The sequence below is a fragment of the Microcaecilia unicolor genome, chromosome 9, assembly GCF_901765095.1.
Source record: "Microcaecilia unicolor chromosome 9, aMicUni1.1, whole genome shotgun sequence".
Classification (NCBI taxonomy): Eukaryota; Metazoa; Chordata; class Amphibia; order Gymnophiona; family Siphonopidae; genus Microcaecilia; species Microcaecilia unicolor.
In genome coordinates, this window is record NC_044039.1 from 40965477 (window position 1) to 40990942 (window position 25466).

The 25466-nt window shown below is 43.9% G+C and overlaps 1 protein-coding gene across 1 annotated transcript in view; it reads right to left on the reverse strand.

Moving 5' to 3' along the window:
- The window catches only part of CACNA1C (calcium voltage-gated channel subunit alpha1 C), a 1308019-nt gene that overhangs the window by 576738 nt on the left and 705815 nt on the right, over positions 1–25466 (reverse strand). The window contains 1 exon segment of the mRNA XM_030214166.1: positions 8598–8737. Coding sequence (XP_030070026.1) covers positions 8598–8737 — 140 coding nt within the window.

Consider the following 25466-nt stretch of genomic DNA (forward strand, 5'->3'; position numbering starts at 1 on the left):
GGTGGGTTCTATAAATCATGCTCAAAAATGGGCACCAGAAAAGATTGGTATTAAATGTGATTCTATAATGGGTGCATACCCTTCACAGAGTCCCCATGCTGGACTGGAGGAGAGGCCTAGGGGTTAGAGCACCAGCCTTGACATCCAGTGGTACCCAGTTCAAATCCCACTGGTGCTCCTTGTGATCTTGGGCAATTCACTTAGGGTCCCTTTTACCAAGCTATGCCAAAAGGGGGCCTGGGCTGGTGTCAGCACAGTTTTCGACGTGCGCCGAGGCCTCCTTTTACCGTAGTGGGAAAATGGTAGGACTTTCTTTTCTTCAGGAAATGGCCGTGCAGCAAGTGAAGCCTTCACCTCCACCCACTGAGGTGGCGGTAAGGGTTCCTGCACTAACCAGATGGTAACCTGGCAGCGTGTGGCACTGCCTGATTATCGCCAGGTATACACCGGCGCTACAAAAATAAAATACCTTTGTAGCGCTGGATATGACGGCGTGCAGCCCAGCGGTACTTCAATTTTAGTGACCGGTAAGCTCGCATTGGACTTTGTAAAAGGGCCCCTTAACCTTCCATTACCTCAGGTACAAACTTAGATTGTGAGTCCTCTGGGGACAGAAAAATGCCCAGTGTAGCTGAATATAACTCACCTTGAGCTACCACTGAAAAAGGTGTGAGTAAAATCCAAATAAATAAATAGAATCAGACTTAGTGCCAATCTGTTCTGTGCCCTAACTTTGGGCACCAGATTTATGCCTGCTGAAACCTGGTGTAAACACTGGTCTCTGAGATGGGTGCAGAGACCATGTATTCTGCAACAACTTTTTGGAATGCCCTGATACACTCCTATCCCTCCCATGGTCATGCCCCCTTTTGAGTTGCATGCAATGGGATTTGGGCACCATTCATTACAGCACCACGCAAATCCTTATTGGAGCCAATTAACATCAATATTTGGTTAAGAGCAGCTAATTAAGCTGCACACGCATCTGGGCACCATACACAGAATCTGGGGGTTAATGTGTTTTTTCCATAGCTGCCTAGATTTCATGTACTGTAAGTGGTTATAATGCAGGGTATAAATAATAAACTAAATTAAATAATTACACAATAGTGCACTGTGCTATTCACATAGGGCCAAATTCTATAAACAGTGCCTTAAAAATTGGTGCTGAAAAACCACGCGCTTAGTGTGATTCTATAAACTATGCCTAAAGTTAGATGTAGTTTATTGAATATGAGGCGCACCCATTTAGGCCACCTAAAGCCAGGCCTAAAATCCTGTGCCTAACTTAGATACAGATCTGGTATAGTCCATAATAGTGTGCATAGTTTTTTGAAATGCCCATGACCTGCCCATTCCACGCCTATGGCCGACCGTGCCCCCTTTTTGGCTGCACGCAAAGGAATTTATGCATACCACATTATAGAACATGCCTAGACAGTTGTGCGTGTAAATTCTAATTAAAGCCAATTAGTGCTGCTAATTGGTTGTTAAATATCTATTATCGGCACTGACTGGCTTGTTAGTCAATTAAGTTGTGCACACAATTTGGCCACGCAGCCAAATTAGCATGCACAACTTAAGGTGCCATTTATAAAATTTGGGGGATAGGGTAATTTGATATGGGGCAAGTCAGGTGTCAACCGGGCGTCCGTTGGCACGCAAACAGGAGATAACAGTATTTGAGCACTAAAACAGGGGTAAAATGACAGGTACACATGCAAGTGCATTTAGATACTATTCTATAACTGGGTGCCTAAGTTCAGGGCCACCGAGAAACAGTCAGACCCGGGGCAGAGCTGCTGCAGCCACCACCACCCCTCCAGTCGGGCCCCTGATGCTCCTGCCCCTTGCCCCTCCACTTGGGCCACTGTCGCCTCTGCTCCTGCTCCCCACTCGGGCTGCCACTACCCCTGCCCCCCCCCCCCCCACTCAGGCAGGTGCTGCCCCCACCCTCTTACCTTCCTGCATCTGCTCCTCCTTCGGTCTGTCACTGTCTTGCTTCTGTGTGCCTGGATCAGGGTAATCGCGTTAATGCCATCACCCAGATCCCAACACACAGGAGCAGGAGAGAGACAGACCTCAGTGCCAGGCCCCCCCTTGAAGGCCAGGCCTCGGGAATCTTACCCCCCTCTGTCCCTCCTCTCGGTGTCCCTGCCTAGGTATTCTCACGCCTAAATTCAATGGGGACGTTCTCGTAGAAAGGGTAAGCTTTACAGAAAACTCCCATTTGTGTGCACTACTACAACATTTAGGGATGCCCATCTGAGCCATAGACGTGGCATAAGTGATCACACATAAAGTTGAATACCTAGACATCAACTTACACTAATATTCTATACCAGATAAGGGGTTCCTTTTGCTAAGCTGTGGTAATCACTAATGTATGCTTACCACCACTGAAAAGGGCTTACCATGGGGCAGGCTGAGGTGTCTTGCAGTTTCAAATGTGCACATTCTACCCATACGCTAAAAATAGGGTTTTTTGGCCAAGAGCATGTGTCAGGGGACGGAGAGTGGGTATTTCCGCGTTAATCAGTTAATGCTTCAGCACTGCCATGTGCTAACTAATTAGTTCAGGATTAGCATGTGAGCCTTTACCACCTACAAAATAGGTGGCGAGAAGGGCTCCCTCGCTAATTTTTGTTAATGGCCGCAGGCTAATTGAGACATTAGCTAATTTTTGTCATCATTTTTATCATTGGTTACCAATTAAGATTTAAAGAATCCTTTTTGTATTTTTATGGTTAAACACTAGCGCTTGACCATTAATTCAGAAAGTGGAAAATTGGCCATTTTATGGCTGTGGTAGAAATGACCGTAGCACTCAGGAAAGACCCGTGCAAGGTCGTGCTAAGGCCACTTTCTACTGCAGCTTTGTGAAAGGACCCCAAGGTGGGCTTATGTGTCATTTACACAATACTGGCTGACAGTTTGAGCGTCTCTTACTGAATGAACCCCACGCTGCCTCTTTCTTATGGAATTGTGACCACAGGTACTATATGTACACTGAGGAGAATGTTAAAAAAAAACTGAGTCCTGAAAACGCTGTTCATGTTCACACATAAAATCCAGTTCATGGTATTGCCATACAGTTAGTAACGCTATAGAAATGATTAGTCGTAGTACTGGTAGGTGACACTTTTTGCTTAGTTTTTTGCTGTTAAAAAAAATCAATTCAGCTCCTGTGACTTTTTCAAATTCCATCGCATCCTTGCCAAGGATCCCAGCAGGTACCTGAGACGCCCCATCATTTTTGACAGTGTCACATAAAGGTTTCTGCAGAACATACATCCATGAGTGCTCACAATACAGACAGCATTTTATATCAAGAGGTCACCCTGTCATCTAACAGAAGTGCTGTCAGAATTAATTTGCTGGAGCACATACTGCATGAGATTCAGAACAGGACATTTCTGGAAGAGAATCCACGGGTCATTTGACAGCTTTGCAGGTTTGGATTCATTGCTAATTCCTCTTTTTAATCCTAGAGATCCTCTGCTGCATTATACCACCCTTTCCTCCACCCACCTCCACTCCTTCATTGGCATTTGTAACTTACTGTCTAGCTAGGGGTTCACAATTCCAGTCCTAGCGGGGCGATAGGCAAGGTCTGTTATTCTCATGGTAATCAAGCTAAGCAAATTAAATTTGTTCTTAGACAATATGCACGCAAATGCTTCAAATAAGTATTCATTGTGGATACCCTGATAAGTAGATCCATTTGCAACCTTGCTGAGAACCCCTTTTCCAGCTTTTGGATCATGCACTCATCCCTAGGGACTCTTTCTTCATCAGTTCAGGTAGTACAGGGTTCCAGAAGGGAAGAACATGTCATGCTCTGATATGCTCACTGGAATTCTCCCTGGGCTTTTTAATCATGGCATTGCCTTCCTCCCCTCCCCATGTTCAAATCTCTCTTTCTTCAATATTCCTCATTGTTGGGAGTAGTTTGATTGTTGCTATGGATATGTGCTCCATCTTTCTTTTAGAGACACAGCACTGCTTAAAAGAGCAAAATTAAATGACTGTATGGTCGATTGGTTGGAGGTTTCAAGCAAATATAATCCTAAACATTTTCCTTTCTCATTCTAATTGCTAGTTAATTCCTAATGACTGGAGTTTTTGGATGTTTCTCCTAGCAGTGGCGTTCCTAGCCTGGATGACACCCGGGGCAGATCGCCGATGCGCCCCCCCCCCCCCCCCCCGGGTGCAGCGTGCCCCGCCCTGTGAAATGACACCTCCCCCCCCCCGGCGAAATGACACCCCCCCTCCGAGTGCATGCCGCTGGGGAGGCGGGGGGGCGGCGGTGCGCCCCTGTCGGCTCCGAGTTCGCTAACTTCGCTCGTTCGCTTGCAGCTCCCTCTGCCCCGGAACAGAAAGTAACCTGTTCCAGGGCAGAGGGAGCTGCAGCGAACGAGCGAAGTTAGCAAACTCGGAGACGACAGGCGCGCACCGCGGCACTCCCCAGCGGCGTGCACCCGGGGCGGACCGCCCCCATCGCCCCCCCTTGGTACGCCACTGCCTCCTAGTTAGACATGCTCACCCTTATAAGGGGGGAAGATGTCAATATGGGCTACTGCTAAAATGGATTATTTTACCATTAACTCATGCTATTTTAGCACAGGTGTCATTTTATGTAATGACTCCTAGTTATACTAACTCAGGTTAACAGTGAAATAACCCATCTAAAAAGTAGTACACATTGATAACTCCCCCCCCCCCCCCCCCCCCACACACTTAATCTACTTAAATCAGAATATTTATCATAACCTGTTGATGATACTTGTATAGCATCAGTAACAACTCATGGATGAACTTAGGGAAGGGGATTGAAAAAAAAAGCAGGGGATGTAGCCATTAAAGATACACACTCTTCATTCTAAAACATTAAAAAATATTTTTAAAAATAGGGTCTCAGTGGCAGTGCTGCACACTACCATGTGAAAAACTTAGATCTGGTTTCCGGGTCAGGACTCTACTGCCTCAGGTCAACCAGGACGGGAGATAAGTACATAAGTATATAAGTATTGCCACACTGGGACAGACCAAAGGTCCATCAAGCCCAGCATAGCTGGTTCCAACAGTGGTCAATCCAGGTCACAAATACCTGGCAAGATCCCCAAAAATTTCAATACATTTTATGCTGCTTATCCCAGAAATAGCAGTGGATTTCCCCCGAACTCAATTTAATAATGGTCTAGGGCCTTTTCCTTTAGGAAGCCAGCCAAACCTTTTTTAAAACCCCGCTATGCTAACCGCCTGTACCACATTCTCTGGCAATGAATTCCACAGTTTAATTACACGTTGAATGAAGAAATATTTTCTCCAATTTGTTTTAAATTTACTACTTTGTAGCTTCATCGCATGCCCCCTAGTCCTACTATTTTTGGAAAGAGTAAACAAATGATTCACGTCTACCCATTCCACTCCACTCCACTCATTATTTTATAGACCTCTATCATATCTCCCCTCAGCCATCTTTTCTCCAAGCTGAAGAGCCCTAGCTCCTCCAGCCTTTCCTCATGAGGAAATTGTCCCATCCCCTTTATCATTTTCGTCGCCCTTCTCTGTACCTTTTCCAATTCCACTATATCTTTTTTGAGATGCGGTGACCAGAATTTAACACAATATTCATGGTGCAGTCACACCATGGACCAATACAAAGGCATTATAACGTCCTCATCTTTGTTTTTTACATTCCTTTCCTAACAATACCTAACATTCTATTTGCTTTCTTTGCCACTATAGCACACTGAGCAGAGTTTCAACGTGTCATCAATGACGACACCAAGATCCCTTTCTTGGTCGGTGACTCCTAATGTTGAACCTTGCATTACGTAGCTATAATTTGGGTTCCTCTTTTCCTACGTGCATCACTTTGCACCTGCCATTTAGATGCTCAGTCTCCCAGTCTCGTAAGATCCTCTTGTAATTTTTCACAATCCTCTTGCGATTTAACAACTCTGAATAACTTTCAGGCTTATTTTCGAAAGAGAAGGGCGCCCATCTCAAAAGCCGATTTTGTGCGTCCCCAACTGCTTCCCGTCGCGGGGACGACCAAAGGTCCCGGGGGCGTGTCAGAGGCATAGCAAAGGTGGGAGTGGGGCGTGCCTAACAGATGGGCGTCCTCAAGCGATAATGGAAAAAAGAAGGGAGTCCTTGATGAACACTTGGCCGACTTTACTTGGTTCTTTTTTTTTTACGACCAAGCCACAAAAAATGTGCCCTAAATAACCAGATGACCACCGGAGGGAATCGGGGATGACCTCCCCTGACTCCCCCGGTGGTCAATAACCACCTCCCACCCCGAAAAAAACAACTTTAAAAACTTTTGTCTTTTTTTTAGAGTATGGGTGAAGGACCTCCTTCGCTATGCCTCTGTCCCTGCGACGGCAGTTGAGGACATCCTTTGCTATTTATTTATTTAGATTTTGCTCACACCTTTTTCAGTAGTAGCTCAAGGTGAGTTACATTCAGGTACACTGGAAATTTTGCCCGGCACCGACGTCAGGCTCATCGGTCTATAATTTCCCAGATCCCCTCTGGAACCTTTTTTAAATATCGGTGTTACATTGGCCACCCTCCAATCATCTGGTACCACACTCGATTTTAAAGATAAATTACATATTACTAACAATAGTTCCGAAAGTTCATTTTTCAACTCTATCAGTACTCTGGAATAAATACCATCTGGTCCAGGAGATTTGCTACTCTTCAATTTGTCAAATTGCCCCATTACATCCTCTAGGTTTTTAGAGATTTCATTCAGTTTCTCAAACTGTTTCAGCTTTGAATACCATTTCTGGCACTGGTATCTCTCCCAAATCTTCCTCGGTGAAGACCAAAGTAAAGAATTCATTTAATCTCTCTGTTATGGCTTTGTCTTCCCTGAGTGCCCCTTTTACCCCTCAGTCATCTAGTGGTCCAACTGATTCTTTTGCTGGCTTCTTGCTTTTAATATATCTAAAAAAAAATTTTACTATGTGTTTTTGCCTCCAACACAATCTTTTTTTTCAAAGTCCCTCTTTGCCTTCCTTATCAGTGCTTTGCATTTGATTTGACATTCCTTATGCTGTTTCTTATTATTTTCAGTCGGTTTCTTCTTCCATTTTGATGTGGTGGTAGTTTTTGGATAGAAAGAACCCCAACCATTGCTCAATGGCAAGACCTATTGGTCAAGGGCAGAGTCCATGTTACTGTATTCCAGAGGGAGCCAGAGCCTAGGCTATGGCTCCTGTTCAAAGACCCTTGCTGCACTGGTTAGGTTACAGTGGCAGGAGATATAAAACATAAGACCTCCCCCTCCCAGGTATTTATGAATAAATGATCATGGATACACAGCCCATAAAAAAGCCAGTTCTAACTGAGCTGGTGGTATACATGGCTTAACAAGATTTTAAAAAAAAAAATCAGGTGCTTAGCTCCACAGTTGAATTTGACTCAAAATGCCCTCCTTAGGCATGGTTTCACCAGCACTAAACTTGCATTGGTGAGTGCCTGAAAGAACGAGGATGTTCACTTACAACACAAATGGTTTATCAAACTGTGGTATATTTCCGATATGGAAAAGATACTGGCAGAGCAGTGTAAGGCTTCAGAAGAGAGCCAAAGTTTGGAGAGCTTTGATTAAAATGTGTGTTTACCTGAATTTGAGTCTTGAATATTCCCTGGAGGAATAGTGCCTGCTTTAACTTCTGGTATATGAGCCATGCTCTGTGGTTTCATAAGGGGATGGGGGGGGGGGGGGGGGTAGGGTGTAGGCTAAGGTAAAAATTGAAAAATGTGGTGTTACAATGCTTGGATATCATTGCTGATTAGTTACATTTAATAGTTAGGCCTCATATTGTATGTCACTCTTAATTACATTATATTGGAAGAATTATGTAAAGGACTCTAGACATTATCTTTCCCTCCAATTTCCTTCACTTCTGGGTGCTATTTATAAATCAGAGTTCTCTACTTTGTTTTCTTACCAAGCAGCCGAATGGTAGAATGCATTGCCATCGTATGTATACCATGAAACTATTTGAGCTTTTGCAAACTGTTAAAGACCTGGCTCTATCACAAATTTGTCCTCTTATGAATTGTTCTGCAAATTTCCTCAGTAATAACTGGTTGTTTGTTATGATCTATGGTTTGTACTATTCTTGTTATATAAGCCACACTGATCTGATGTGTGGCCTAGAAGTACTAAATGTAATGTAATGTTATTGGCAGCCATATGATTGCTGTAACCAAGGGTTTATAGTACACCTGTTTTTATTATTATTATTATTGGTTTAATAAAGGACTTCTTAAATTTTTTTTTAAAGAACAGAACTATGTAATAGGCAAGTTGATATTTTAAGAGCTGCACTGCAGCTTTAATGCCTACCAAACACTGTTCTCTCCTAGAAGAGTCCAGTATCCTCCCTCTTGGAAGGATAGTGAAAGATGTTCAGGATAGCGAGCGACTATTCGCAAGAAACCCTTGGTCACGAGTCATACAATTTGTAAACTTTTTTGATACTTTCAAACATGAATTGTGTTTTTTTCTTTCATAGTTCAGATAACATTTTGACACAAAAAGGAGTGAAAACATGAAAGGTACTTACCCTACTACGACAATTATAAAATCTAGTAAATTCCAGCCATTGCGGAGGTATGCATTGGGATGAAAGAGAAGTCCATATGCTATTACTTTTAAAAATGCTTCCACTGTAAAAATTATGAGAAAGAGATATTCCACGCGTTCCTAGAAAAAGAGAGGGAAAGATAATGAATCATGTGTTGAGAGGCTTTTGGAAAGAGAATTTTACTTTTTACATTATGATCTCTATGCTTCTTTTCCAGACATTTCATTAGACATATCATATTTGCAGTAGTTTTTGAAATAATAATATTACATTTATGCACTACTTTGATCAATATATGAGTCTGAAGTACTTTGATCAGTATATGAGCTTGAGGTTATAAAAGAGAAAACACCTCTGAATAGAATAGCCAGTCAGCATCCTGTGAAAAGGGATGGGTTAACCCTGTCTTGGTTTTACTCCCAGGATATGTGCACGCAGTGTCCTCAACTGGGTGCTAGAGGAACCTCTGGCATGTTTGATCTTCAGGATCTCCACAATATTCAATTCATGAGACATAGGGGTCCTTTTACTAAGGTGCGCTTAAAAATGGCCTGTGGTGGTGTAGAAGTGTGTTTTGGGCGCGCGCAAAACCATTTTTCAGCGCACCTGCAAAAAATGCCTTTTTAAAATCTTTTCCGAAAATGGACATGCGTCAAAATGAAAATTGTCACACGCCCATTTTGGGCTGAGACCTTACCACTAGCCATTGACCTAGCGGAAAAGTCTCACGTGGTAACCGGGCGGTAATGACCTATGCGTGCCAAATGCCACTTGACGCGCATAGCTGACGTGCGCCAGAAAATTTAAAAATATTTTTCGGGCGCGCGTAGCAGTCGTGTGCCAAAAATGAAATCACCGCAAGGGCCACGAGGTAGCTGTGCAGTAACTCCATTTTGGCGCACGTTGGGTGTATGTAGACGCTTATGCGGCTTAGTAAAAGGGCCCCCATATTTTCATGCACTGCCTCTGTGATATGCAAATCTATCTCAAGCATATTCACTGTGAATATCGTAAACACCAGAGAGCTCTTTTAGCATTGGGCTGAGGACCACTAACTTAGATCTTGTAGTTCCATCCCCTCCCTCTTGATGTGGAGCTAAAAGGTCATCTTAAGTCTGTAACAGGACAAGAGACTCTGTAGCAAGTGTTCTTTATGAAAAGCAATAAAGTGAACATTTATCCATTATGCTTTGCTGGAGGAACTTTTGCTTCTATAGATCAGAGAGATCTTCAGTTTCACCTATCGTTAAAGCATCACTGCGCTATGTCCTGTATCAACTGCACACCACACAAGATCATCAATCAAGCTTAATGAGATCTGTTTGGAAGGAACAGCTGTCTTGCAGCTATTATTATAAATATCTGCAGAAGAATAGGGATATTTCATTTTATCTTCTATTGGAAATATAATGTTTTCTATGCTGTTCTTCTCCACAGCTTCTTAAATGATCTGCATTTTCACCTGTATCTGGAAGAACTGCATGTAACTGTCTCTAGTGCTGGTTTCTAGTCCCACTGCATGAAAAGTACTTAGCTCAAGCCTCTTTTCATTGGGCTGTGAAAGGTACTGAGTATCATTCTCAGCCCTCATCACCCAAGAAGTCTGATGTGAAACTGAACTCAGGCCTCTCAGTGAAGCATGTCCGATAGCGTGATTCTTTCAAGTACTCATAAACAGCTCTCCTCTTACATAACCACTAAATAATACACTGGCCAAGTTGGGAGTATGGACTGTTTTGCGGTATTAATTTGGTGCTAAACTGAATCGATTCCAATTGCAGTGGTCGTGTTTGTGAGCTTCAAGATGGACATTCAGTCACCAGTTGTATATATTTTTGAAACTAACTTTGATGTTTTATGAAGGAATAAGAGCATAGAGTCCACACTCACTGATCATCAATGCATCATACATCCACTTCTAACCCTCATCCCCCGTAATTCCACATCACTCATACATTTACTCACAGGAATATGTACACCATATGTCTCTGTGTCTTAATACTGCCCTTTAAGCTTCCCATTGTCTCTTTCCAACGTTTCAATGTTGATGTCCCATTGTTATATTCTTAATGATACTTCGATGGTATCACATAACTTGTACAATGTAACCCATAACCAAGTTGTAACAAATGCATTTCCATTATTCATATCTTATTGTAAGCCACACTGAGCCCGCAAAGAGGTGGGAAAATGTGGGATACAAATGCAATAAATAAATAAATAAATAAGCCCCCCCCCTCCCAATTTTATAACCTTAGGGATAAAGTCAATAAATGGCGTTGAAATTGAGGTGGACGCTGAGCTCAAATTCTATACTGTTATAGAATACTAGCGGAAGTTTTTATTTATTTATTTATTGCATTTGTATCCCACATTTTCCCACCTATTTGCAGGCTCAATGTGGCTTACAGAGTTTTGTTATGACATTGTAAGTTCAGGTTCATGCGTAACCTTAGGCGCAGATACTATTTAACTAGGCCAAATAGCTTAATAAAGGTGGAGGGATAAATGTCACAACTCAGGAAAATCCCACACCGGATGCAATTTAAATGCACTCATAACCTATTTTTGTTAACTTAAGGACCACCAAAAGCGGCTCCAAATTCAGTAGATGCCTAATTGGCATGTCAAGCTGCTCAGCTTCCTCATCGGTCATTTTTAAAAAAAAATTTATCACACTCTTCATACTCTGCATATAACTTTGATTGCAGAAGATTTAAGAGACTTTTTTTTGGAAGATTAATTAAGAAATCCATACTTATCTGGAAGAGTTTTATAGAAATTAACTTCAACACTCTGGAGAACCATGTCCTGACACTCATCAACGATCACTGCTCCTTTTAATTATATATCACTAGTAAAAAAAGCCCGTTTCTCATTGAAATGAAACGGGTGCTAGCAAGGTAATGACCTTCTGCCATTAATGTTTTTAAGGGAAGTGTTAGGAGAAATGTGCTCTGATGGTAATCAATAATTTTCAGTGGTGTATTATCCTGCTTATAATCGAAATAGAAAAACGCCTATATTGTGACCCAAATCGGGAGACAGACGTTTATCTCACAAAAACGAATAAAGCGGTATAATCGAAAGCCGAATTTGGACGTTTTCAACTGCACTCCGTCGCGGATGCGGACAACGTTGATGGGGGTGTGTCGAAGGCATGGTGAAGGAGGAACTGGAGTGTGGTTATCGGGCGATCAGAGATGGGCGCCTTTCACCGATAATGGGAAAAAAACATGCGTTTTTAGCGAGAATTTAGGGCACTTTTCCTGGACCCTGTTTTTCCACGAATAAGGCCCCAAAAAGTGCCCTAAATGACCAGATGACCACTGGAGGGAATCGGGGATGACCTCCCCTGACTCCCCCAGTGGTCACAAACCCCCTCCCACCACAAAATATGCCGTTTCACAACTTTTTATTTTCACCCTCAAATGTCATACCCACCTCCCTGGCAGCAGTATGCAGGTCACTGGAGCAGTTATTAGGGGTTGCAGTGGACTTCAGGCAGGTGGACCCAGACCCATCCCCCCCTCCCACCTGTTACACTTGTGCTGGTAAATGGGAGCCCTCCAAACCGCCCCCAAAACCCACTGTACCCACATGTAGGTGCCCCCCTTCACCCCTTAGGGCTATAGTAATGGTGTAGACTTGTGGGCAGTGGGTTTTGAGGGGGATTTGGGGGGCTCAACACCCAAGGGAAGGGTGCTATGCACCTGGGAGCTGTTTTACCTTGTTGTTTTGTTTTGTAAAAGTGCCCCCTAGGGTGCCCGGTTGGTGTCCTGGCATGTGAGGGGGACCAGTGCACTACGAATCCTGGCCCCTCCCACGAACAAATGCCTTGGATTTATTCGTTTTTGAGCTGGGCGCTTTCGGTTTCCATTATCGCTGAAAAACAAAAATGCCCAGCTCAAAAAAAGATAAACGTCCATGTTTTTCGAAAATACGCTTCGGTCCGCCCCTTCACGGAACCGTTCTCGGAGATAAACGCCCATGGAGATAGACGTTTCCGTTCAATTATGCCCCTTTATGAGTACTATCATGCTGCAGAATGAGATGTATATTGTTTTATGTACTTGCATTCTTTTGCTTCTGTCTGTTTGTTAGTGAAGTTTATTGTGTGTGTCTGTATGAGTGAGAGACAGATCCAATGGGGAGGGGGGTGTACTATGTGTGAGACAGAGAGAGAGAGAATCAGAGTGTTTGACAGACTGAGTGTGTGTCAGAGAGTGGAAGACAGAGATACAAAGTGTCTGTGTGTGTATCAGTGAGAGACAGATCCAATGGGGGGGGGGGGGGGGTGTCTGTCAGAGAGAGAAAGAGAGAGTGATGAAACATTGCTCTCCCCTTCCGTTCTGTCCACTTGCCTCCTCCTTTGATGTGTGTACCTTGGAGTTCAGTGTGTTTTTCGTGGAGCATTTTTCTCCCCTTCCGTTCTCTGCACTTGCCTCCTCCAGTGGCGTTCTGAGGGATGCTGACACCCGGGGTGGACCGCCGATGCGCCCCACCCCCCCGGGTGCAGCGCCCCCCCCCCCCCCCAGCGAAGGGACACCCCCCCACCCTGGTGAAAGAACTCCCCCGGGTGCACGCCTCTGGGGGGGGGGTGCCGCGCACCAGTCAGCATCGTTCATTTCCATGCTCCCTCTGCCCCGGAACAGGTTACTTCCTGTTCCGGGGCAGAGGGAGCATGGAAACGAACGATGCTGACCGGCGCATGGCACCCCCCCAGCGGCGTGCATCCAGGGCAGACCACCCCCACTGCCCCCCTTGGTACGCCACTGGCCTCCTCCTTTGATGTCCGTAACTTGGAGTTCAACTTTCTTGAAAGTGAGAGTCCTGTCAGGCGGTTTGTGTGCTTCCCGCCACTGTGGTCCTCTGGTCGTGGTGTTACTATGCAGCCTTCCCTTCCCTCCGAGGGTGGGGCAGTGAGAGCGAGTGCGATTGCCTGTGGTTGGTTCCTTCTCCTTCTGATGTCGCGTTTCTTTCCCTGGCAACTATACAGAGTTCCCTCGAGGGCGGGGCAGTGATCGGGAGTGCGATTACGAACCCTACGAACACTACATGGCTTCACTGCCACACTGCCATGGAGTCAGCTTCAGAATGTTGGAGGTGCAAATTATTATATTAGATTTTGTCCTTTAAGAGACCATTTTGCCCTGAAGCAGCTTACGAAACATAGCTATGTCAGCATATGGTTCTCCTGAGCTTAGAGTCAAATACAGCAGATAGATCGAGAAGGCTGAGACCTTTGGATCTGGCCAGGATCAGGTCACTAGAGATATTAGCAAGGGCTGTTTCACAATAGTACTTAGTGCCAATGTTTTTCTGACACCTAGGGCCCTGTTTACTAAGCCGCACTAGAAGCATGTTAGTGCTTTTAGCGTGCGCTAACCATTAGCGTACACTAACTGTGTAGGCGCCCACAATATTCCTATTGGCGCCTACACGGTTAGCACGTGCTAATTTTGTGCATGCGCTAAAAACGCTAGCGCACCTTAGTAAACAGGGCCCCTAATTTTAAGTGCCATTTATAGAATCTGGTCCTTAATGCACAGTTAACGTGCAGAATCAAGCTACCGTTCAACCGCGTTAAAAGGTTTTACAGTAGTTTGCCAGTTTCCGTGTGTTAAACCATATGTTACAGCGTTTTTCTGAATTTTTCTGACAGGGGCATGGCATGGGTGGGGAGTGGGCATGGAAGTGTTACTGACTAGCACATCATATTTATCACTTGCTAACTGGCTAGGGTAGAATTAACCCAGGACCACTTACTGCCTCCTAAATAGAAGGTACTAAGGGGTCCTTTTACTAAGGTGCGCTAATGGATTTAGCGTTCATTAATGACTAGCGTGCTCTAAATGATAGATGTCCATTATACTCCTATTAGGACATGCTAATGATTAGTGCACGCTAAATGTGTTAGAGCACCTTAGTAAAAGGATCCCAAAGTGCACACCCCTTCTTGGTGCAGCGTTAGTTTTGGCCTTCTCACACATTAAAATTTTTCACTACAGGGGTCCTTTTACTAAGGTGCACTGAACAGTGGCCTACGCTGGTGTAGATGTGTGTATTGGAGCACGCAGGTCCATTTTTTAGTGCACCTGCCAAAAAGGCCTTTTTTGGCAGCAAATAGCCGTGTGGCAAAATAAAAATTGGCGCGTGTCCATTTTTGGGCCTGAGACCTTACCGCCACCCATTGACTTAACGGTAAGGTCTCACACATTAACTGGGTGGTAATCGTCAGTGCGTGTACACTGCTGATTACCGCCCAGTTAGCGCCATGCGGCAGAAAATAAAAAATATTATCTGCCATGCGTATCAGATGAAAACGGTAATGGAACTCAAATGTGCGTGGGATAAACACAAAGGAATCCTGTTTAGAAGGAATGGTTCCGTGGAATCTTAGCAGAGATTGGGTGGCGACACCGGTAATTGGAAACAAAACGGGAGCTGGGCAGACTTCTACGGTCTACGCCCTGATCGTGACTGAATAGATAGTGATGGGCTGGTGTGTAAATTTTAAGGGGCTTCGATGTTAGCTTCAGAACTTAGTACAAGAACAGTACTGGGGGCAGACTTCTACTGTCTGTGCCCTGAGAAAGGCAAGGACAAATCAAACTCGGGTACACATATAAAGTATCACATACCATGTAAAATGAGTTTATCTTGTTGGGCAGACTGGATGGACCGTACAGGTCTTAATCTGCCGTCATTTACTATGTTACTACGTTACTAGATGCCTTGTAGCGCTATAGAAATGCTAAATATTAGTAGTAGTAGTAGATTGTGAGAAATCAGGTGCTATTGGGGGGGAGGGGGGGTTGCAAAGGGTCAGATATCATTTAGCAGGCCTAATGTTAAACTCCTGATCTGTTTAGTAGTTATACTAACTGTGTAAGGGCCAGCTCTGCCTTTGCCCCTCCCCATGCCAGTCCATTCTTCTACATATAAAATTTGGCAGTTTAGAAAATTAAGGGCGCCTTTTACTAAGCTGCAGTAGGTGCTATGCGCGTGCAGTGCGCACCCAAATGAGATTACCGCTAGGCCAGCGCGCCCTCCTGACAGTCATTTCAGATTTGGCGCGTGCCCATAATGTGTGGATGAATTATTTATTTCCTCCCATGTGCGCCAGTTCTGGTGGTAATTGGCATTTGGCACATGCTGAACGGTCACCACAAGTGTAGTGCATGAGCCTTTACCACTGGTTTCATTTTTACTACAGGTCCTTTTCCCGTCCCATGAAAAAAAGCAGTTTTTTGTAGATGCGTTAAAAACTGGCCTGGCATGCTCCCATACACGCATCTACACTACCGCAGGCCACGTTTTACCGCTGCTTAGTAAAAGCGCCCCTAAATGGCCCGATTTTATCTGTTTGCATGCAAGATCAAGCTATACATTCTCCATCTTCCTGCTTTGCATGCTTTGAATATCAGGCCAAATGATGATGATAATGATGAAATAATAATAATAACAACAACATTTGCTGCTAGCAAGGCAGAACTAAGTCTTGAGGAAAAAAAGGAGTACATATAAAAAATAGGGACACAGCTGAATTTTCAAAGTGAAAATATGTGCATACTTCTCCTTTGAAAGTTTCTTTTGAAAAATTGTGCATATATATTTATATCTGTTCTTTGGCACATATACATTTTCTGAAATAATTTATGCATGCACGTGCTTATTTTGAAAACTATGCATTTTAATGCTAGCACTTCCCAGGCTTTCCCTGGTGAACAGAACATAATCATTGCCATTCTGGGATAGATCAAAGGTCCATCAAGCCCAGTATCCTCTTTCCAAATGAGGCCAATGCAGATCACAAGTACCTGGCAAGATCCCAGAAAAGTAAAACAGATTTTATGCTGCTTTTCCTAGAAATAAGAAGTGGATTTTCCCAAGTTCATCTTAATAATGACTTACTGACTTTTCTTTCAGGAAATTATCCAAACCTTTTTTAATCTGTGCTAAGCTAACTGCTTTTACCACATTCTCTGGCAACAAATTCCAGAGTTTAATTACATATTGAGTGAAAAAATATTTTCTCCGTTTTTTTTAATTTACTACTTAGCTTCATTGCGTGTCCCCTAGTCGTAATATGTTTGTAAAGAGTAAACAAGTGATTCACCTCTATTGTATCTGCCCTTAGCCATCTCTTCTCCAAGCTGAACAGCCCTAGCCACTTTAGCTTTTCCTCAATCCAAATAAGCTTATACGAGCATTCAAGACAAGTAATTATATAAAAGCACATTTCTGTGCATAAAGCACTGATTTACACATAGAAGTGCTTTTTACTACCCTCAGTGTGATTTGTTCAGTCATACAGATTTTGTAGAAAAATGGGGGCCAGAGCCCAGATCAAATCTGATCTGAAATCAAGGAAAAAGCATGCAACAAAATCAGAAGACCCACTAAAATCAAGGTTCTTCAATCGCATTACTTTTAACTTTTCTATAATTTTCTACTAAAAAGGCATACTCTTCACTCCAATATGTGTGAAAATATACATAATAAAACACTTGCAGTGTTTAAAGGACACAGATTTAGTGGTCCTAGAAAAAGCATCAGCACACCCTGGTCTAGAAAGCCTCAATTTTACTCTCTGTGAGGGAGCAAGTAATGTAGGGGCAGGAAACACTACCTCACTGATGCAGTTCAGCCCCCTTTTGGCAGATGGGGTTAGTCTGCTGAGGCTGACTCAGTTCAGACACCTGGCAGCAGGTAGCGCTAGGCTGCAGAGGCTTAGCCTGAGTAAGGGGAGCAGGGCTCAGGCCAGGAGGGAGCTAAAAGCCTTCAGGCAGTACAGATCAGGGATGCCCCAATACAGAGGTCCTGAGGAGAAAGAGATAGCAGGAAGCCCCGATACAGAGGTCTCAGAAGGAGACAGGCCCTGATACAGAGGCCCAGGGAAGAAAGGACTGAAGCCTTGCCTGTGAAGCAACAAGCCGAGGTTTAAGGAAATAAAACATTTATTTGATGTTTATATACCTTGTCTGGCTGATTTAATTCTGGGGACACCCCACGCCCCTCGGCCGGGGTCTCACACTGTCACTACTTCTTGTGATCTACTGGCAGACCCAAATTCCAATATGAAGACTGACCCCCCCCCCCCCCCCCCCCCAGTTAAATGGTACTTAGCCAGCTAAGCACTAATATTCAGCATGAGATAGCCAGCCGTCTCAGCTGAATATTAGCGCTCAGCAGCTAGCGAGATGACCGGCTATCAGTGCCGATATTCAGCATCTGGCCAGCTGTGTTTAGCTGGTTCCAACTTAACTAGCCAGCACTGAATATCGGCTTGTCCGGTTAAGTTCAAACTGGCCAAAAACAGGATATTCAGTGCCAGTCACCAGAAATGGCCCAGCATTGAATATCCGGGCTCAGCACCAACCGCAAGCGTTAGCCGGGCTAACTCCCATGGTTTGAATATCAGGTCCTGAAAGCATAACTGCTGTAACCCTTGGACTACCACTTTTCTATTAAAAAGGCCTCATAGCACGTCTTTATTTCACTTTGCATTAAGCAAATGATTATTAAGGTCTACAAAATTCTGAGTGGTGTAGAACGAGTAGAAGTAAATCGATTTTTTTACTTGTTCCAAAAGTACAAAGACTAGGGGGACACTTGAGGAAGTTACATGGACATACTTTTAAAAGAAATATTTTTTCACTTAACAAATAGTTAAGCTCTGGAATTCTTTGCTGGAGGATGTGGTAACAGCAGTTAATGTATGTGGGTTTTAAAAGGGTTTGGACAAATTCCTGGAGGAAAAGTCCATAATCTGCTATTGAGACAAACATGGGAAGCAACTGCTTGCCCTGGAATTTGTAGTATGGAGTGTTGCCACGATTGGGGTTTCTACTTGTGATCTGGCTTGGCCACTGTTTGGATAGATGGTCCATCTATCCACTGTTTGGGATAGATGGACCATTGGTCTGACCCAGTATGGCTACTCGTTTGTTCTTATGTAATTAGGGCTCAGCCTAGACTCAGGCTCATATGGCAATTCTATGAAGGGAAGCCTAGAAATAGTTGGAGGAAGCCCTTATTCTATAATGGCATCTGGGCACTCAGATTCTGTTATAGAATAATAGCGTAATCTCGCATTGGTATGCTTAAATGTAGACGCACTCATGTACGCCACGGTGTAAATGAGCATGCTTAAGTGCAGCAAGCAAGCCCAAGTCCCCACCCATGCTCCACCTATGTGTACTCCCGCTTACACTTATTTGCAATAGCAGTTACGCAAACTGAAGATTAGCGTCTAGGGCACATAAGTGTGCAGGTGCCATTAACCCTGCATTTATGTGTGCAAAGAGTATGCAAGTGCAAGCACATGCTTATAGAACAGCACTGTCAGTAGTGGTGCTATTATGCAGGAGATTTTAGATTAATTCCTGAGGCAGACTTCTTTTCCTCAGCTGCAGTCAGCCTCCTCAAAGAGCAATAGATGAGGGATTGGTCTTTGTGGAGGCTGGTCTCAGCCATTGTACAACAGTGACACCTACTGGCCAGATTGAGAATGCATATGTACCAAGTTTTAGAGGGAGCCTCAGTCTGGGACCCTTGCTAAGGACTGTCACAAAAGTAACTGGGTAGAAGAAAGAGAGGGGGGTGGAAAAATAGAGAGTATCTCCAGGCAGTTGCAAAGGACAATTTATGGTGCAAATGCCCAATAGATGTCAGTTTCAAGTGAGCTGCAGGCCAAAAACGTAGGTGGCAACTACAAGTCAAAAATAAAAAAACCAAGGCAAAACCAAGGAGCATGTGCCTACAGAATTAACAAGCAGCAAGCTTAACAGTAGGTATTTTTTAGACCATTCATAAACCCTTCAGGGGCAGAGAGGTTATTTTAGTAAATTGACAAGGTATTTGAGGTGTGCAATGAAAAAGAATGAGCATTTACCACATTGCACTATTATAGAGAGATTTTTCTACAAAAAAACGGCGTTGTATCAGTCATGTTCTAGTAATTATATGATATTTCCTGTTGGAAACTGTCTACAGTATAATATCTCTTCCCTCCTTTCCTCCAGTATCTTTTCAAATTTATGGAGACATTTCCTCGTACATTCATTATATGCTATTGTCTTGCCACAGCAGAGTACATGTTATAGCAGTGGGCTGGTAAGGGAGTGCATACTGGTGCCTGGCTTTGGGCCATTCCAAGGGAGCAGCACAGCAGTACAGAGAAAAGCTGTAATCAGAAGCCAGCACATGGAGTTTTCCTTTCACGTGCATTTTACACATTGGGTAATATATCTGACCCAGTTTGGCAAATCCTGTGTTCTTCTGTAAAAGTCATGGAGGAATTGTAAAGTCATGTCTGATTTAAGTATGGGAATTTCAGTGACACCAAGGGTGAAACAAATGAAAGAGCCTCAGTGAAGGCTAAAGGGTGAGATTTTCCAGATGCTGTGTTTGAGATATAGATCTAGAAAGATTTAAGTGTTGTATGGCTTTGTTTGATGCCTCTGAAAAGACAGAGTGGAGGTACTATGAGGTCAGATTTTTTTTAATATCAAGAATTCATCTAGGTAGCAAAGTGCTTATCAAGCAAACTCCCCCAGGCTGAAAACTGCCCCCTACTCAGAGACAGTGTTAGACTTGCTGGGGCCTCAAAGCCATCAGCAAGCTACGCTGCCTTCAGCTTCAGGCAGCTTTACGGGCTTCTTTGGCAAGGGAACCCAGGGCAACTCCTCTGGCTGCATCCCCTACCAACACCATCCCTGATTCAGTGGTTAAAAGTATGACTTTCATAACGTGTAAACTTAGCTGCAGGGGAAACAGGTTGTTAACTTCTCCTTAACTAACTTATTTGAGTGCGGATCTTAGGATTGCGTGTAATTTTGGGTGCCCAAATTTGGGCACCATTTAGAGAATCCGTGGGTTTGTGGGTACTTGCAGAAGAGCGTGTAGCCAGATAACTATCATTTATGCCCATATGTATTCACATATGCACATAAATGTCTAGAATACCAGCATTTAGCCACGTACATGCTACATAAAGTTGGGCGATTCCTTATAGAATTACCGTCATCGTGGTTACCTTCTATGTCTTTTCAGGAGCTAAAGGCTCCTTTTACTAAGTGGTGGTAAGCGCAGTGCGGGCTTACCAATCGCTGTATTCTGGGCTTCCACAGCAGCCCGGCGGTACTTCCCACCTCTAGTGCGCTGTCATTTCTGGTGCTGGAGTGTACCCGGCGGTAACTGGGCGGTGCTTGGTTACCGCCAGGTTAATGCGGCAGCCCTTACTGCCACCTCAATGGGTGGCGGTAAGGGCTTCCCCCGAAATGGTTGCGTGGCAAGTGCTTTACTTGCCGCCCAGCCATTTCCTGTAGGAAGACGACACTTCCCCTTTACCAGCTGCAGAAAAAGGGGGCCTTGGTGCGTTTGTAAAACACATGCCAACGCCATCGTCGGCCCCCTTTTGCTGCAGCTTGGTAAACGGGGCCCTAAGTGACTCTATCAGGAGGGAGTGTTCAGATTTCTTCCTACGGTGAGGCCCCCTCACTTTTCTCCTTCTAGTCTGGCCTCTCATGAATGCAGTGATCATTATCAGTGCACTGGTAGTGAGGCTCTGATGAGTGAGAAAGGGTCTCACAGAGTAAGAAGATCAGGGAGCCTTCATCTGAGTGTGACACAGATAAGTGAGAGGTGTTCAAAGAGCGTGAGAGAGCCTTCAGTGGAGTGTGACACACTCTTAATGAGTGAGAGAAAGGGTTCATAGAGTGTGAGAGCGAGAGAGCCTTCAACTAAATGAGGCTTAGCATCTCTGGAATTTATATGAGAGGAGGAAGCAGTGGCGTTCCTAGGGGGGCTGACACCCGGGGCGGATCACTGATGCGCCCCCCCCCCGGCGAAAGAACCTCCCGGGTGCATGCCGCTGGGGGGGGGGTGCCGCACGCCTGCCGGCTCTTTGTTTTCATGCTCCCTCTGCCCCGGAACAGGAAGTAACATGTTCCGGGGCAAAGGGAGCATGAAAACGAAGAGCCGAAAGGCGCGTGGCACCCCCCCAGCGGCGTGCACCCGGGGCAGACCGCCCCCACCGCCCCCCCCCCCCTTGGTACGCCACTGGGAGGAAGATAACTGGGCAGACTGGGTGAACCAATTGATCCTTACTTGCCTTCATCCACTATGTCAGGGATCCTCAAATCCAGTACTTGAAGTCCACAGCCCAGCCTGGTTTTCAGGATTTCTATAATGAATAATCTCTGTTTGCATGTAATGGAAGTAGTGAATACAAACAGATCTCATACATATTTATTGTGGAAATCCTGAAAACCAGGCTGAGTTACGGACCTCAAGGATTGGATTTGAGGACCCCTGCACTATGGAGATAATTTTAATAAAGGTCCCACATAGGTGAAAAATCTGCATATTTTTCACTCCCTGTATTTTGCTGAAGTTGAAAGTATCTGCATACCTTTGAAATTATCCCAGGGAAAATACTCAAACATATTTATACTGATTAACTGTGGGGATACTTTTTATGAGTTAAAATACACACATAAAAATTCATAAGTATGCAGATTAGTGCAACAACTGCATCCCCAGGAATCTACTTCAGAGTGTGGGTAACCTTACATACATACAGCAGCACAGGTTAATGTCATAATTGAAAATATACATACATAAGAAGAACAGACCTTTTTGTGCGTAGGTAAAGGCACATTTTCAAAACAAGAGTATGCACGTAAGTGGAAACTGCCTTCAAACACTTTCACTCAATTCGGGTAAAGTTACACATATACAAGTGTGTAGATGGCAGGTACACAGTTTTATAAGTGCCTGTTTCTGTGAACAAAACTTTGGGGCGGGCAGACTACAGAGTGGACTAGACCATTTTCTAAGGCCACCCTCATAACAATGGCATAAGTGGTTCAGTTAATGTTTAACCATGGTAATATGGCAACTAAATGATGGCACCTTGTTATAAAATTGCCCCTTATATGTATATTACAAAAAGCTCCAGGTCCACTGAGCTTTTCTAAAATACAGGGAGGTTTTGAACACACAGACTTAAACATCCCTTTTCTGACCTAGACATCTTCTTCAAGCTAGCCTCTATAGGGGTAATTTTATTGAAAAAATGAGAAACGTCCAAAAAGGGTGCTTCTGTTTTTTCTTTGTGTGGAGGGATTACATGAAAACTTCAAGAAATCCCTCAAAACGTATCCATTCCAACAAGCGTTTAGATAAAGACCCCTAAGATTTGATACATGATGATGATTTCGGTTGAAGCATAAACTGAAGATGTCAGCTACTGTTCGCATCCTGTTCAAACTTCTTCTACTAACCTATAAATGTATTCACTCTGCTGCTCCCCAGTATCTCTCCACACTCGTCCTTCCCTACACCCCTTCCCGTGCACTCCGCTCCATGGATAAATCCTTCTTATCTGTTCCCTTCTCCACTACTGCCAACTCCAGACTTCGTGCCTTCTGTCTCGCTGCACCCTATGCCTGGAATAAACTTCCTGAGCCCCTACGTCTTGCCCCATCCTTGGCCACCTTTAAATCCAGACTGAAAGCCCACCTCTTTAACATTGTTTTTGACTCGTAACCACTTGTAACCACTTGCCTCCACCTACCCTCCTCTCTTCCTTCCCGTTCACATTAATTGATTTGATTTGCTTACTTTATTTATTTTTTGTCTATTAGATTGTAAGCTCTTTGAGCAGGGACTGTCTTTCTTCTATGTTTGTGCAGCGCTGCGTATGCCTTGTAGCGCTTTAGAAATGCTAAATAGTAGTAGTAGTAGTAGTAGTACTGTGGATGCAGTAATAATGTAGTCTTTCTATTCTCTTCTCTTATACTTTCCTCTATAAAATTGTAGTTCCTTTTCAACCTGCTTGCATTTTATATTATGAATTGTAAACTCCCTTGATGGCACGTCTCTATGGTGATATATCAAATAACGATGGAACTTGAACATGAATTATTTTAAGCTTATTTTATAAAAGAAACATAGGTGCCAATGGCGCTTATTTTTGAAGCATAGGGCCAACTCAAAAAACTGAAATAGATGTCCATGTGCTTGAGACGTCCAAAGGCAAAAAGGGACGTCCAACACTGCAGCATGTCCAAATAGCATGTTGTGGGTGTATTTTAGGCATGATTGGGGAGGGCCTGAAATCTGGATGTCCAAGAGAAACAGGGGTGATATGATACAGACGTTCAAATATTTGAAAAGTATTAATCCGCAAACGAACCTTTTCCGGAGATGCGAAGGAGGTAGAACGAGAGGACATGAAATGAGATTGAAGGGGGGCAGACTCAAGAAAAATGTCAGGAAGTATTTTTTCACGGAGAGAGTAGTGGATGCTTGGAATGCCCTCCCGCGGGAGGTGGTGGAAATGAAAACGGTAACAGAATTCAAGCACGCGTGGGATAAACATAAAGGAATCCTGTTCAGAAGGAATGGATCCTAAGGAGCTTAGCCAAGATTGGGTGGCAGAGCTGGTGGCGGGAGGCGGGGATAGTGCTGGGCAGACTTATACGGTCTGTGCCAGAGCCGGTGGTGGGAGGCGGGGCTGGTGGTTGGGAGGCAGGGATAGTGCTGGGCAGACTTACACGGTCTGTGCCCTGAAAAGGACAGGTACAAATCAAGGTAAGGTATACACAAAAAGTACCACATATGAGTTTATCTTGTTGGGCAGACTGGATGGACCATGCAGGTCTTTTTCTGCCATCATCTACTATGTATGTTACTATGTAAGAGTGATTTCCGATGGGGAAGGAAAATCCCTGTCTAAAAAGAAGGACATCTTTATTTACACCTGTTTCAGGCATATTCAGGGTACAAAAAGGTGCCCTGATTGAGCAGCTGTCCACAGGAGGGATTAAGTCATGACACAATCTCCCAGTAGCTGCTGTCCCCCTTCCTCCCACCTGAAAATCAAACCAAAAGGGGATACCAGGATCTATGACAGCTACAGGAATTATACGAACTTTTAACAAAGTCTCAGGAGCAGCCTAGAGGATAGTGTAATAAGTAGACTGTAAACCAAGGGATCCAGGTTTGATTCCCACTTTAGCTCTTTTTTTTTTCATTTTTATATATTTTTTGTAATTGTGACCCTTCCAGAAAATCTACTGTATCTAAAAATAAAGCCACCTGCAAGCCTAAAGTCTATAGAAGTGGTGCACATCCAGGTACAGCAGGTATGTTGCTGTTCCTGGAGGATTCACAATGACAAAATAAAAGAATTCAAGTGAACTTGAACCTGAGCCCCTTGGTTCACAGTCCACTGTACTAACCACTAGGCTGCCTCTCTGCTCTGCATGGGTATAGTGTGGCCATTTTCAAAGAATGCTGCTATACAGACATCCACAACTCTTGTTTTTTTCCCAGTCATAATTTGGACATTTCAGTTAGTAAAATGGTTGTTCATGCTTGATGTTTCCAGCATATGGACATCCATCTCACATATTTTCAAACAGGAAATCTTGACCTATTTCCTGTTAGAAAAAAAACATGTGAGATTTATTTATTTGTATTCAGCACTTTCCCACTAAAAGCAGGCTCAATGCGGCTTACATAGTAATAGGTAACACAGAATTTTGTTATGTAAAGTATGAAATTAAGTATAACATAATAGAAGGATGGATGGGTAGTAAATGGATGGGTAGGTAGGTAGAGATGGGTAGGTAGGTAGAGATGCGCATTCGTTAGGGACGCTCTGACTTGGACATTATTATTCTAACTTGAATGTCCTTTTGAAAATGCTCCTTCATGTGTCTTTATAAAAAAGACTCCCAAATCCAGTCCTAATAGCACACAATTTCACATGCACAAATTTATATCTGCTCTGAAGACAGTGTAAATTTGTGCAAGTGTTCTATGCATGTA